General features: G+C 35.9%; 1 protein-coding gene across 1 annotated transcript in view; it reads right to left on the reverse strand.

Annotated features, from left to right (window-relative positions):
• LOC104079046 (nipped-B-like protein) overlaps window positions 1–12,621 on the reverse strand; it is a gene marked incomplete at its 3' end in the record, with an annotated part of 121,114 nt that overhangs the window by 20,708 nt on the left and 87,785 nt on the right. The window contains exon 10 of the mRNA XM_009580928.1: window positions 876–2,444. Within this exon, the coding sequence (XP_009579223.1) occupies window positions 876–2,444 (1,569 nt within the window). The remainder of the gene's footprint in view (window positions 1–875; window positions 2,445–12,621) is intronic.

Genomic DNA, 12,621 nt, shown 5'->3' on the forward strand with positions numbered 1-12,621 from the left:
CAGTTAGTAACATTGATTTCACAATGTGATATGATCTACTTCGCTCTGAAACCAAAGCAGCCAAAATTAGAGCACCAAGAAGAAAAGCAATTTTATTAAACAAGTGTTAAATCTGCAGAAGAGATAATCAACCAAGTATCAAACCTACAAACTACCTGAATTATTTCCTGTCCCTATTATTACGCATTTGAAAACGCCAGCCAATTGTTTACCAGTTCCTTTCCTCTTTCTCCATTCAACGGACCCTAAAAACAATGATGTCTGAATTCTCCTAAAGGCAGAATCTCTTTTTAAGCTTATTGTCACACAGCCTCAAGTGTGGAGGCTCCCCAACAGAGTTGTATTTATAGTGTAAAAGAGGCAGATGGGACTTTGTCAGTGCGTTCTTATTGCATCATGTCAAAACATGCCTTGGAAAACCACATTTCAGTTCCAATTAAAAACATAAAAGAATCTTAAGGCTTGTATACATAGTATTTCCCACCACTCCAGCTACACTGATTTAGTTACAGTAGTACCAGTCCCTTATACAGACGCATTTAACCAGTTTAAATCATACACACAGCAGTTACATTTCACTGGAGAAATTACCAGGTCAAACTAATGTAGCTGAAATACAGCTTATGACCATTTAAGTGTTCCCACATTAGATACTTGCACTAGAGTACATGAATCATTTCAGGTACATTGTAGCAAGATTTCCAAAAACTACAAGCCCGTAGATGAGTTTCACTTTGTTCCCCAAAATCACCATATAAGCAAGCACATAAATTAACCCTCAAATGTTTGTGTTTCATTTCTAACCACAGAAGTAGCAAATCTAAAAGAACAGGAATGTAAAAGATATAATACAATTAATATTAAAAAAATCTTACCTTTATTAGATTTAGATGACTTGTTCTTATTAGGTTTAAAACAAGAGCCCCTTGATTTATCTTCTCTATCCTTAATAAATTTCTGCACATCATCCAAAGAAAGCTTTTGAAGGACAACTACAGGCTTAGCTCCTTTATTTAGATCTTCAACTAGCCCAATCTTCTCTACTTTGTCCTTCTGTTCACCTCTAAATTCAGTTTTCCTTGACTCCTGAGTAACATTGCCATCTTTATCCCGCTTGATTTTTGGAATAACAAAATGTTTCAATGCGCCAGATCTTGCCCCCAACAAGTAACTGGGAAACTCTGCTTTATTGTCAGCATGTGCTTTATTACTATCTACTTTACTCTTATTACCATCTGTCCTTCGTTCATCCTTGCTGTTGGGTGATTTAAAACCAGGTTTATCAGGTCTTGATTTACTAGAATCTCCTTTACCTTCCTGTTTAATACGAGGGCTGTCAGGTCTTGATTTCTGATCCCCAGAAGAAAACCTTTCCCTTGATTCACCAGACTCATGCCTATGTTTCCTTTCAAATTTCTCAGGTTTTGAACCATCAGATTTAATACCATGCTTAGAATCATGTTCATTTTTGTTTGAGGATCTCAAATATTCAGGCCTTCTAATCTTGGATGGATCTCCTCTGTATCTCTCTGACTCCCCCCTGTCCTCAGATCTTTGTTTAAGGCTATCATGGTCACGCCTCAGTGTATCAGAAACTGAACGCCCATCAGGCCTTTGTTTTGTTGGATCAGATCTACTTTCAGGTTTTACCCTTGAAGGATCAGATTTCACATCTAGTTTATGCCTAGATATCTCAATTTTCTTATCTGATAATGGTTTACTGGAGTCCCTCCTATTATCATGTCTGTGTTTTGGTGTTTCAGGCCTGCCTTCACTCTTCTGTTTCGGCGTTTCGGGCCTGCCTTCACTCTTCTGTTTTGGTGTTTCGGGCCTGCCTTCACTCTTCTGTTTTGGCGTTTCGGGCCGCTGCCTTATTTCCTGTTTGCCATTATTTTGTTTTCCCTCATTTTGTTTCATCTCCATTTGCCTGCTCTCATTTTGTTTTGATTCTGTCTGCCTGTTCTCATTTTGTTTCACTTCCATTTGTCTGCTTTCATGCTTGCTTTCATGTTTAGCTTCTAACTGTTTGTTCTCGTGTTTACTTTCCAACCGTCTGCTCTCATTTTGCTGAAATTCCATTTGTCTGTTTTCATTTTGCTGGATATCCGTCTTTTGAGACTCAAAGTCTGACTTTTTCCTAAAAATCTCAGGGTGGTTTTCAGGTTTAAATTTAAGAACTCCAACAGTGTCTTCTTGGGGAACACACACAAACCCGTCGTTATACTGCTTTATTTCTTCAGGTTTTTTGATGGTGTCCAAATCCTGAGTTACTGTTGCCTGAGAGTCCACTCTTCCTGCTTGCTGCAGATCAATACTAACCATCAATGCTGGCCTCGCCCCATTTCCTGCAGAACCTGTCTCCTGAGAAGCTGATCTATTTCCTCCAGTAGCACCTCCAGCCTCCTGTGGTTTGTTTTCTTGTTTTCGCTTCTTCAGAGGTTTATCTGCAAGTTAAAAAGACAAAAATCACAGATTATATATATAAACTGATAAATGTCTAAGCAAGAATGTTCCATTCCCCTCCACTCCCACAAATTAATCCTCCTCAGCATGTATGTGCACACACAATAAAATCCATTGAATTTAAAAGCAAGAATAGAACTTCTCTAGCTAATACTTTTTAATGTATTCAGACTATCATTCATTGTCAGACCACCACGGGTGCCAATTAATAATTAAAAAAAACCACCCTCAAAACATATGAAATCAAAGTCCCTATATAATTCCCAAGAGAACCACCTAATAAAGCAGCTACAATACATAAAGACCAAAAAAAAGGTTTAAAAAAACCCAAACTAATAAATTACGCTTGAAGCAGAAGTCTGCAAAGACAAAGTTAAGGTGCACCTCCACAACTGCTTGTTGAGGAATACTACTATAAGAGATTCTCTTCTGCAGATTCAGCCTGCTTCATTATACATGAACTAAGCAAGGATCTGCAATGATTAAAACAGACGTTCTCCCTACTTGGTTCAGTGCATCAGTTGGACTTCACACATATTTTAGCCAGGGAACACACAAACAATGAACAAAAATTATTAAAATAACTCCAAGACTCCATGCTTTTCTCTGAAGCTAAGCAGTACACCAAGAGTTGGAGTCTATACCATAACACATATATATTAGGTGGGGGGCCACTACACACTTAAAAGCTTGAGTATTTTCCCTTTGCAACCATAATGCTTTTCATGGATGAAATAAAAGTTCAGTGATAATTTTATGTAGTGTCAAAAGCTTGACTCTGCAATAAGCCTTTCAGTTTATACTAAAAAAACATTAACAATAGAATACAGAAAAATAAAGTGAGCCAACCACACACCCTGTAATTTGGTAGAATTCGTAGAAATGAGAAGCACATGGAAGTATCCAAAATAGTATGTTCTACTCATCTGAACTACAATCTATTTATATTACCAACATGGTACTCTAAAGTAAAATTAATTTCTGCCATGAAAACCAAAAGCCCTACCTACGCTAAGGCTTATATTCTCATTTCTCAACTATCATTGCGTAATTTGTCAAAAAATCCATTATTTTCTCTGTAATCAGGGAATATGACTTTAAGTCTAAGGAATGACTAAACATAGGTTGGAAATTCTGTTGTACATCTATTGTCAAAATGTCTAGACCACAAATGCAATATAAGAAAAATAACTATTTTCTGCCTAGACTTGTGGTGCCTAGATCTGTGACACCAGATGCAATGAGACAGCTCTCTTTTTGGGAGCAGGAGAATGAATGGTGAGGAGGATGCAATCAAGGAATAAGGAAATAAACTCCAAGGAAAAAAAACCCACCACCCTCTCAAATTGTAACCCAGAATTATAACACATGACTTCTAATTTCTTCTATATTTGTATAAGATTCTTATTTAGAAAAATTAAAACTTTGAAGAATCATCTCCAAAATTAACATTAGAACACAGTAACAAGTAGTAACATGATCAATTCCAGTGATGTGAACAGACTTTTTTCCCCATCAGTAACATTCTTAAATCTATTTGTACATCTCTAACTTCCTAAAACTCCAAAATTATGAACAACATTTAATGGCCGGAAGACAGTAAAGACAGATACAATAAACTCCATGCAGAAACTGGTCAACTGCAAATCAAGAACTTTTCAAAGTTCAACAAACACCTATAGGAACGCCTGCCAACTTTATGATAGACATGTGAAGTAAAATAAATTTGCCAAATCAAAGGTGCAGCTTTTTAGCATGGAGATTTTTGCTTTTTCTGTACTACAGCAACTGTTGGATTCATATGAGAACTCATATAGATTAATTTCCCAACACTACTGATTAAAACAAATATTTTTTTTGAAACCTTCATGCAGTGACAAAAAATCTTTTTCTCCCTGTGACTAAGAGGGCTTTGACCTCACTGAGCTTCATGGCATGTCTTAGGAATGGTCATGAAATAGAAGCTTCCAGACTAATAGGTTTCAAATTTGATTTTTTTTTAAAAAACATATATGTTAATACACATACATCCACACACATCATTACCTTATTTCTCAATTAAAACTCTTTAAATTTTGAAACACAAATTAAGAAACTTGTGTTCTTAAGAAAAAGTCAGTCAGCTTTTTCATTTTAACCCAGAAATGTCAGCCACACTGAAAAAGTCCTGTAAAGCTCTGATTGTGGATCTAACAGTAGCCTTTAAGACATTACTGTTATCAGTTATCTGCCCCGCTCCTTTAACTGAGGTTATCACCTGTAGCAGAAAGGAACACACATTCATATTTCCACAAGCGCATTTCATTCTCCAGTGCATCACCTTAAGACACTAGTGAAGATGGTTTGCATTAACCTACCAGGCTGAACGAGTCAGTTAAGAGCCAAGCAAACGTTTCCCTCTGCTATGCCTATTACAAGAGCAAGGCAGATGGCCAGGAGCTGTGATGCCTTAAACAGCTGTAGCTGGATCAACCAAAACTCACCTTTCAGAGCCCTCATGCTGAAGGCTCCAAGATTAAACAACCAAAACAATTCAAGTAGGACCAATTTTCTCGCTTGAACTTCTGTAACTGACCAGGCTCAAAATGCTGTTGTTCTTCATCATCCAAAACATCAAATTGTAAGTTGAGAACAGGTAAGTAGATGATCACATCACAACTTGGCATACATATTCCCTCTAAATACAGAGCTTTTCTGATGCACCTTCTTAATTTCTCTTGACAACTGAACACTGATGTTTTAGTAAGTTATTATAACGACAATCTGTTGACATCTTATCTGAGAAGAAAGGGACACCTTCAAAGTTTTCTTTTCCTAAACGGCAAGGTGATTGCAGACAGAGTTACAGATTACTCACAGATTTCTTCATATTTCCAGTGCATCTTGATGGCGATCCTCAGAACTAGACTTGACCATTACTGTTTTGCCTCTATGAGATTTCTGGATCTAGGACAAAAAAGCTGGCCCAAGTATATGAAAATATCAGGTTGAACTAGGGCATAAAAGGTAGGATAAGTACATAGTACCACTATCTTCATTGAGCATAATGAAAAAAACTCTATTGAATGAGCACAAAAACTTTTTAAATTGCCATGACAGCTGCAGAAATCTGAAAGCTGAAATATACCATTGGGCTTCAAGGGCTTTATAAAATCTTGAACTCACTTTGAACTATCTGAGAATAATAACAGAGAATCAGAGGGGTGAGGAGAGAGTAATTACCCTCTGAAAACAGATGTCTTCATATCTTCTCTTTTACAATCAAATATATGCAAGTTTGCATACACCTTTGTTAAGACATGAGTCCTAAGACTCCTTAGGGTTTTGACGAACAGATGAACTTAGGAATTTTTACAATATCCATTCAAATATATTTTGTATCCTTCAAGGCATCAGTATCCAAGCTTCATCCACTTCATCCCATAGACAGTAGAATTTCTTGTTACTATCAGGATCTAGGACTTTGCCAAAATATCAGACCAATGCTTTTCTTTCAAATCCTGCAGACCTAGATTCAAAGCTTGCCACAGTTCTGAATGTGTAGGCTCACAAGCTCTTGAGACCAATAAAGTGTGATCAGGATCTTTTTGCTTCACTCTTTGTAACGGTTTTCATAATAAAAGGAATATGTAGTAAGGCACAGAAGAGCTTTCTGACTATATCAGAGGTCAGATATCCAAGTTTGTTGTTTTCAGATTCTTTTCTTTTTAGAAACATTATTCACCCCTTCCCCCCCCAAAAAATGTAGATACATCCGAAATATATCTACATTTTGTTCAATTCCTTGAACAAATCTATGACAGTTCAGAGCACAGTCTGTATCCCAGTTATTCTCTTATGTATTTATCCTTTTGGCCTGGCAAATCCACATGGATGTTCTCTTTACATTGCAACATGCTCACCAAAAGGCAGTACTTTGGTACTCAAAGCAAGATCATAAGCTACCTTATTCTAAAAAATAGCAGAGATTTTCTGTCAAATTAAATGGGTCACTGTGGTGCAAGAAACAAAACATTACAGCAACCACAAGTTTTAAATGGAAAAAAAGATTAACTGGATTTCCAAGCGGTTATCTTTCACCTGTCCTCTTATGAACAGTATTCCTGGAGACAGGTTGTGGCCTTCATCTTTGGAAATATCTGTGTGTCAAAATGACGAGTACTTTCAGATTTAGAAATTCATTAATTACTGTGGAACCTTTGTGCAAACAGACATTGCACTGGAATAACCACAGATACCTTCAAATACATTTCTGCTGAAACTGCGAGTCAATCATGATTTGAAGAATATCCATCCTGAAGCGGACATGCTTGGAAGCTGAGCAAGTGTTAGGGACAGCAGTTGCGTGAGGGGAGCTGTATTAAAGAAATATCTCCATTCTTCCATTTAACCTGACATCTTTCCAAAGCAGCAGCCAGAACACCATTAGTGCTGAAGTCTCCGATGTTACCGCTTTCTTGCAAACCTGATGATTGCCTTAAGTCCCAGATTAAACTCTTTCAACAAATGAATACAACAGGATGATAGCCTAAAAACTTCTAGAACTGCTTTTCCTAGCAAACTGAAATTGGCCTTTTGTAAGTATCTAAGGTCTAAATAATAACCACGTGCATGGTTGCTAAGCTTCATTTTAGCAGAATGGTAACACTCCACTCTTAATACTGTTTGGTAGACTCTAAAATCCAGAGATTTCTGAATGATCTTGAATGATCTCAAAGACACAACAGATAAATTATCACTTCCCCATTTACACCTTGTAAGGGATTCAATTGGAGGCTTCATATCCAAGATGGTTAAATGTGAATGTACTCCTCTTCAGAACCACAAAGACGACTGGTACTCTAATGCTGAGTTCTGGATGAACCATTCTGATAGACTCCAGCACAAACTTTCTTTTTTTAAAGCGTAACAATTAAGAGTTTTATATTTTAAAGCTCTAACACTCTTCAGAGATTACTGGATATGCCTCCACTCATTTGAAATACCACTTATTTGAATTGTTTAAATCAGCAATGAATAAATTTAAACCAAATATACCAGTCCTAAGCAGTTATGACCTATTGTCAAACCTTCCATTTTTTAACAACATCGCAGGCAAGTCAGCCAGAGGCCAATTACAAGCTTATCTTATTTAAGCTAACAGTCAAGATTAGGAATTTTCAACAGGTAACCCATAACTGTATGTCTAAATAACAAATCTGTGTTTATTGTCAACTGTTTTCTTTTCTTAGTTATTTTTCACAGATTTCTTTAAAGTTGTCCAAGCGCCCTGTCCCCCCAACCAATAGTGTTCTGCAGCCCACAAGAATCTAAACCAATTAATCTAATCTGGGTACAAGGAAGGTTTAAAATTACTTTAATGGTACTGATGGATGACCTATCAATGGAGTGAGGGCAAATATCCATTCTTATCTTTCTACTTCTTCATGAACATTACTGACCGTGAGAGTTTGCTCTCACCTGACCCCTCCCCCCCCCAAGCCATAGTCCAATAAACGAGGAATAAACAAGGAATAAAAAGGAATAAACAAGGAATAAAGAACAACCAAAGAGAACTCTTCCCGTCAGTAGAAGAAATTCCCACAGTACTAGCTCCTCCCCTTGAAGGAGACACTCAGGTCAGAAATTTTATTCTCACTGCTTGCTCCCCTACAGAAGAAACTAAGAAAGTACAGTCATGAACCTGGTAGAGGAAGTTTTATACAACAGAACGTAATTTCAAAGTCTCTGAAGTAGAGACTGGAGGGCTTCCAGCTGCTGCAGTCCAGAGGAAGGGACTTCCGAGAATCTCACAGAATCAGCTGCTGATCTTTAGCAATCCATTAAAAGACTTTATCAAACTTCTGGTCACTGTGCCAAAAGGGAAGCCCATCAGGAGGGATGTCCAAACTCATTCAGGACAAAACACAAAAAGACTACAGGAGTCTCTGACATGCCTTAGGGTGTAGCAGATTCAGAATCTTCTTTTTGGTAAAGTTTTGCTTGTTTTCTTAAATACAATAATAACGTAATCACCATAACTGGAGAATGAAAAATGATCTTATGAATTTTGCTACTTAAGGATGTCTGGTAACTCATTATTCCCTGTCAAGTATAGTAATACAAAAGAAATATTACACTAGAAAATAACAAGAACTGAACTACAGAAGAGTATAATCAAGCAGCTACACTTGTTTAGAGATTGGAAGCTGTAACTTAACCTCTCTGAATTTAATATTGCTTTTACAAACAATATGATTTTAATTTATTTATGAGATAGATTTTTCTGACACAAATGCTGGGTTTTATCTGTGTGATTGCTTTGTGAAGAATTATAGTTTTGTAAACTCAATTGTTAAAATATCTGAGCAAAACCTGAAGTGCAATTAATTTGAAATACACAATGCAGCACCTAATTTCACAAGAAAAATGCAACACACTAACAGCAGACTTAATGAATTAACTACTTATTTTATGTATCACTTACAGATTAACATATCCAATTATTTTATTCACTTGTATAACCAGCAAACTTTAGAAATATGCAACGACTTTGAAATCTCCCTTCCAGATGTTGATTTTATTCTGACATCATACCTTGCACTCAAAAATATCTTCAATTAACTTGATCCAGTAACATTTATACTGCATAATAATGAAAAAAAAATCTGTGTCTTCTTAGGTTGATGTCAGAGTGAACTGAGTGACTATGAACTACAGAAATGCTGGGCTTAAACTCCTAATAAGGTTTATTAATTATACATGCCATTTCTTTATCACGATTTAAATCCATTATAGAGAAATTATATTTTGTGTCCCAGCACAAAATAAAGTCATTACTGGGTAAGTAGGATTATAGATCTTCCCATCCATCTAACAGGTACAATCAAGGGCATATGCTACATGCAAGCTATATTTAATTTTCTAATCTTAGTTTACGCTACAGATAAAAAAAAGATAGACTTCTTACCAAACTGCTACGTTTTAGTTGTTTTCTACACCTGCTTACAAAAGCAGGTTTCTGTCCTACCCTATGTAAAGCACAATCTGGGATAAACAGGGGAATTTGATTTCATGTTACACAAGAGCACCAAAATAAAGTAAACGCCGTTAAAAAAAAAAGCCTCTGCTTTTTTATTCAAATGTGTTTTTCAATCAGTATTTTACTCTTCATAAAAAACATAAAAGAAAGTAATTTTTCCTAGATAGATGGAAACATTGCAACACTTCATTGCAATTTCTCTAGATAGAAAAGGAGTTTCTTCCTCTTACTTTTCTTAAAACATGTCTGAACACACACACACACACACACAAAACCCTCTCATCTATAGGAACTGGAGGTTGCAAAGCTGGTTTTTCTTAGGAAAGCTGTATGAGGTACCAGTTTCATCCATTATGTCACATTACGAAATCCAGACCTAATGAAAGCTTGTATATATAAATTACACGATACCTAATTTTCACATTGTCCTACTACATCACAATCATTTATCTTTTATAGAGACACAATCATTTATATTTTACACTGTCTCATTTCATCTTGATCTTTTGGTATTAGTGACTGTAATCTTCTGCAAAATCACTATACAAATGACTACACTTGTAGCTCCATTTTTAAGGAAATAAAACCCCTATAACATATTTTTGGAAATGAATGCTAATATAGTGGTTATAATTACACATTCTGTCATTTCTTTAATCAGCTACATAAAATTAGACATAAACAAACTATTCATTCTTAATAGCATTCTTCTATTAGTTTCCTCTTTGCGGAACTTTTTGGGGGAGATGGGTAATAGGGAGAAAGGGAGAGGAGCTGGATAAGAACTTAAAAGGTAAGAGAAAAAGGTTACTTACCTATAACTGTAGTTTTGAGAGTTTTGCTCCGGCAGATTCACACTCTTGGGATGTGTGTCTCTGCTGCTATGGGCTTGGAACGAACTAAAAAAAGAAGGGCCCACAGCAGGCATCCAAATGCCCCCTAACTGATCAAATTTTTGGAAATAAAGTTATTACAGCTTCACTTCTTCCCAATTCAAAGAATCCACAGTAAGATTCCAAAGAAGTGGGTAAAATGGATCCTCAGAGGTAAAATATATAGGGAAAAAAACACAGATACGAGTAGGTTTGTCTCATTTAAAAAATGGTTCTAATGCTTTTAAGTTTCAAAAAAAATATTAGCCTCCCAATGAAATGGTTAGTGATTAATGATTTCATTACTCTTCTCACAAACTCCAGAGAACAGTGCCTTTTAAAAGTAAAAGTAGAACTCCTTAATCTGTTAAGACAGCTGCATTATGTAAAAGTGTCTTTGAAGTAGCCTAAAATCTAACAGTGAACACAGAATACTATGTATGGAAGAGTTCAAATTAAAATTTAGCAAATCTGAATAAAATAAAAAACTAAAGCAATTTGAAAAAGAGTGTCTGAAAAAAGATGAGTTACTTTCTGTTTTTTCAATAAATTTTCAAGGTTTTTTTTCCTTTTCCCATTCCTAGAAGACTGAGAGCTCCTTTTAACGTTAATATTTTAAATATTTTTGATTCACAGTATTTGGGGTTTTTAGAAAAACATGAAATATCTTGAGGTATAAACCTTGAACCTGAAAATTAATTCAGTAGCAGGTCTAAATCTTGAAGAAAAGGAAGAACTTAATGTAATGTTCTAGGAAAGGTTTAGACTGAAAGTGAATGACTAGCTTTGAACTACTTGACTATACACAAAAATTACACACTTGTATCTGAACAGTGGCAAAGCACGAGTTAATGCAAAGAACTGATGTTACCAAAATGAAATTTCTCCCTCAACATCCCCCTTCCCACCCAAGGAAAAAAAGATTCCTGAGAAGAACAGAAATTCCTGGGACATAATTTTCTAAAACTCGACAGGATTTTCTGTACTGTCTTGGAGTAGTTAACTTCAGAATGTGAACAAAGCACAATTCCAGTTAAGTGAACAAAATAGGTTCAGAATATGGACGTCTACTTTTTTCAAAAGTATTCAACAGCACCAAGTAGTTCAGGAAATGTGACTACTGACAGTGATTAGAAGAGAAGAAAGTGCGTGTGAAGCTTCATTACCTTTTTAAAGAAATTACATTATCAAAATATCACAATGCACCTGAGTAGAGGATCGTCCACTTGTTGATTGTTGTGGAAAAAGATAATCCCTTTCTGTATCAGCCCTTCCAAATCACTTTTTTTCCAACTCAGATAATCTGAGTCCTGATAAATAATAGCCAGATCTATCTGTAATACTACACATCCTTTCAAAAGAAAAGATATGATCTCCTATTGATTGACAACTTGTATCTGATAAGGATAGAGAGTCCATCGTGAGAGGGGGCAATAGGAACTGAAGACCTGAGGTATGTCATGTACCATGGATTGATTTGTTTGTTCTGAGGCTATTAAAAATAATAGATGTATTAGAATGTAACTTCTGGTGCCAAGTGCCTTGATCTCCAAAATCTCCAACTATTCCTTTCATTAATAGATACAGACAAATTACTTGCAAAATTAATCAATACAGAGAGACTTCCTTGATGGAAAAAGCAGGAAGATGGAAAAAGTAGATGGACTCTTGTCCTTCCACACAGAGGACAAGGACAAAAAACAAGTTTTTCAAACTCTATCATGATGAAAAGACCATATAATCCAAGATCCAAACAGACCAAAAGGATAGAATTATAAAAACAGAGCTCTGAAAAGTACTCAGATATGAGGCAAAAGGTCTTTATTATAAAACCACTCCTTATGCAAATCTGACATGCACTAGGTCAAATATGCCAGATTTTGCATTAGTGATTTTTGCACTAAGAATTCCTTTTTCAGAAAGCAAAAGCATGACAATCAGGCTCCAGAAAGATATGCGGCTTTTCAAAGAAGAAGGCACTTCTGTAACACCCTGTGTTAGTTCCACCTCTGAAACAGAGACTGCCTCCCACTTTGAGAGACTTTGGTGGAAGACAAATATTTTAACAGTTTTGTTAGAATTAACGATTTATTACAGAAAGTGCTAATAATTACCAAAGGGCTCCAATGCCCATTTCCCACCTGTACCAAACATTATAAAAGGACCTCAGCATTAAATAAAAAAGACCTTAGCATTGTCTTAGACAAGTGTAGCAGTTGTATAATTTTTAGCAAGAACACCCCCCAAAAAAATCTCTGCATCTCC

Source organism: Fulmarus glacialis, unplaced genomic scaffold (assembly GCF_000690835.1).
Source record: "Fulmarus glacialis isolate BGI_N327 unplaced genomic scaffold, ASM69083v1 scaffold847, whole genome shotgun sequence".
In the NCBI taxonomy this organism is placed as follows: Eukaryota; Metazoa; Chordata; class Aves; order Procellariiformes; family Procellariidae; genus Fulmarus; species Fulmarus glacialis.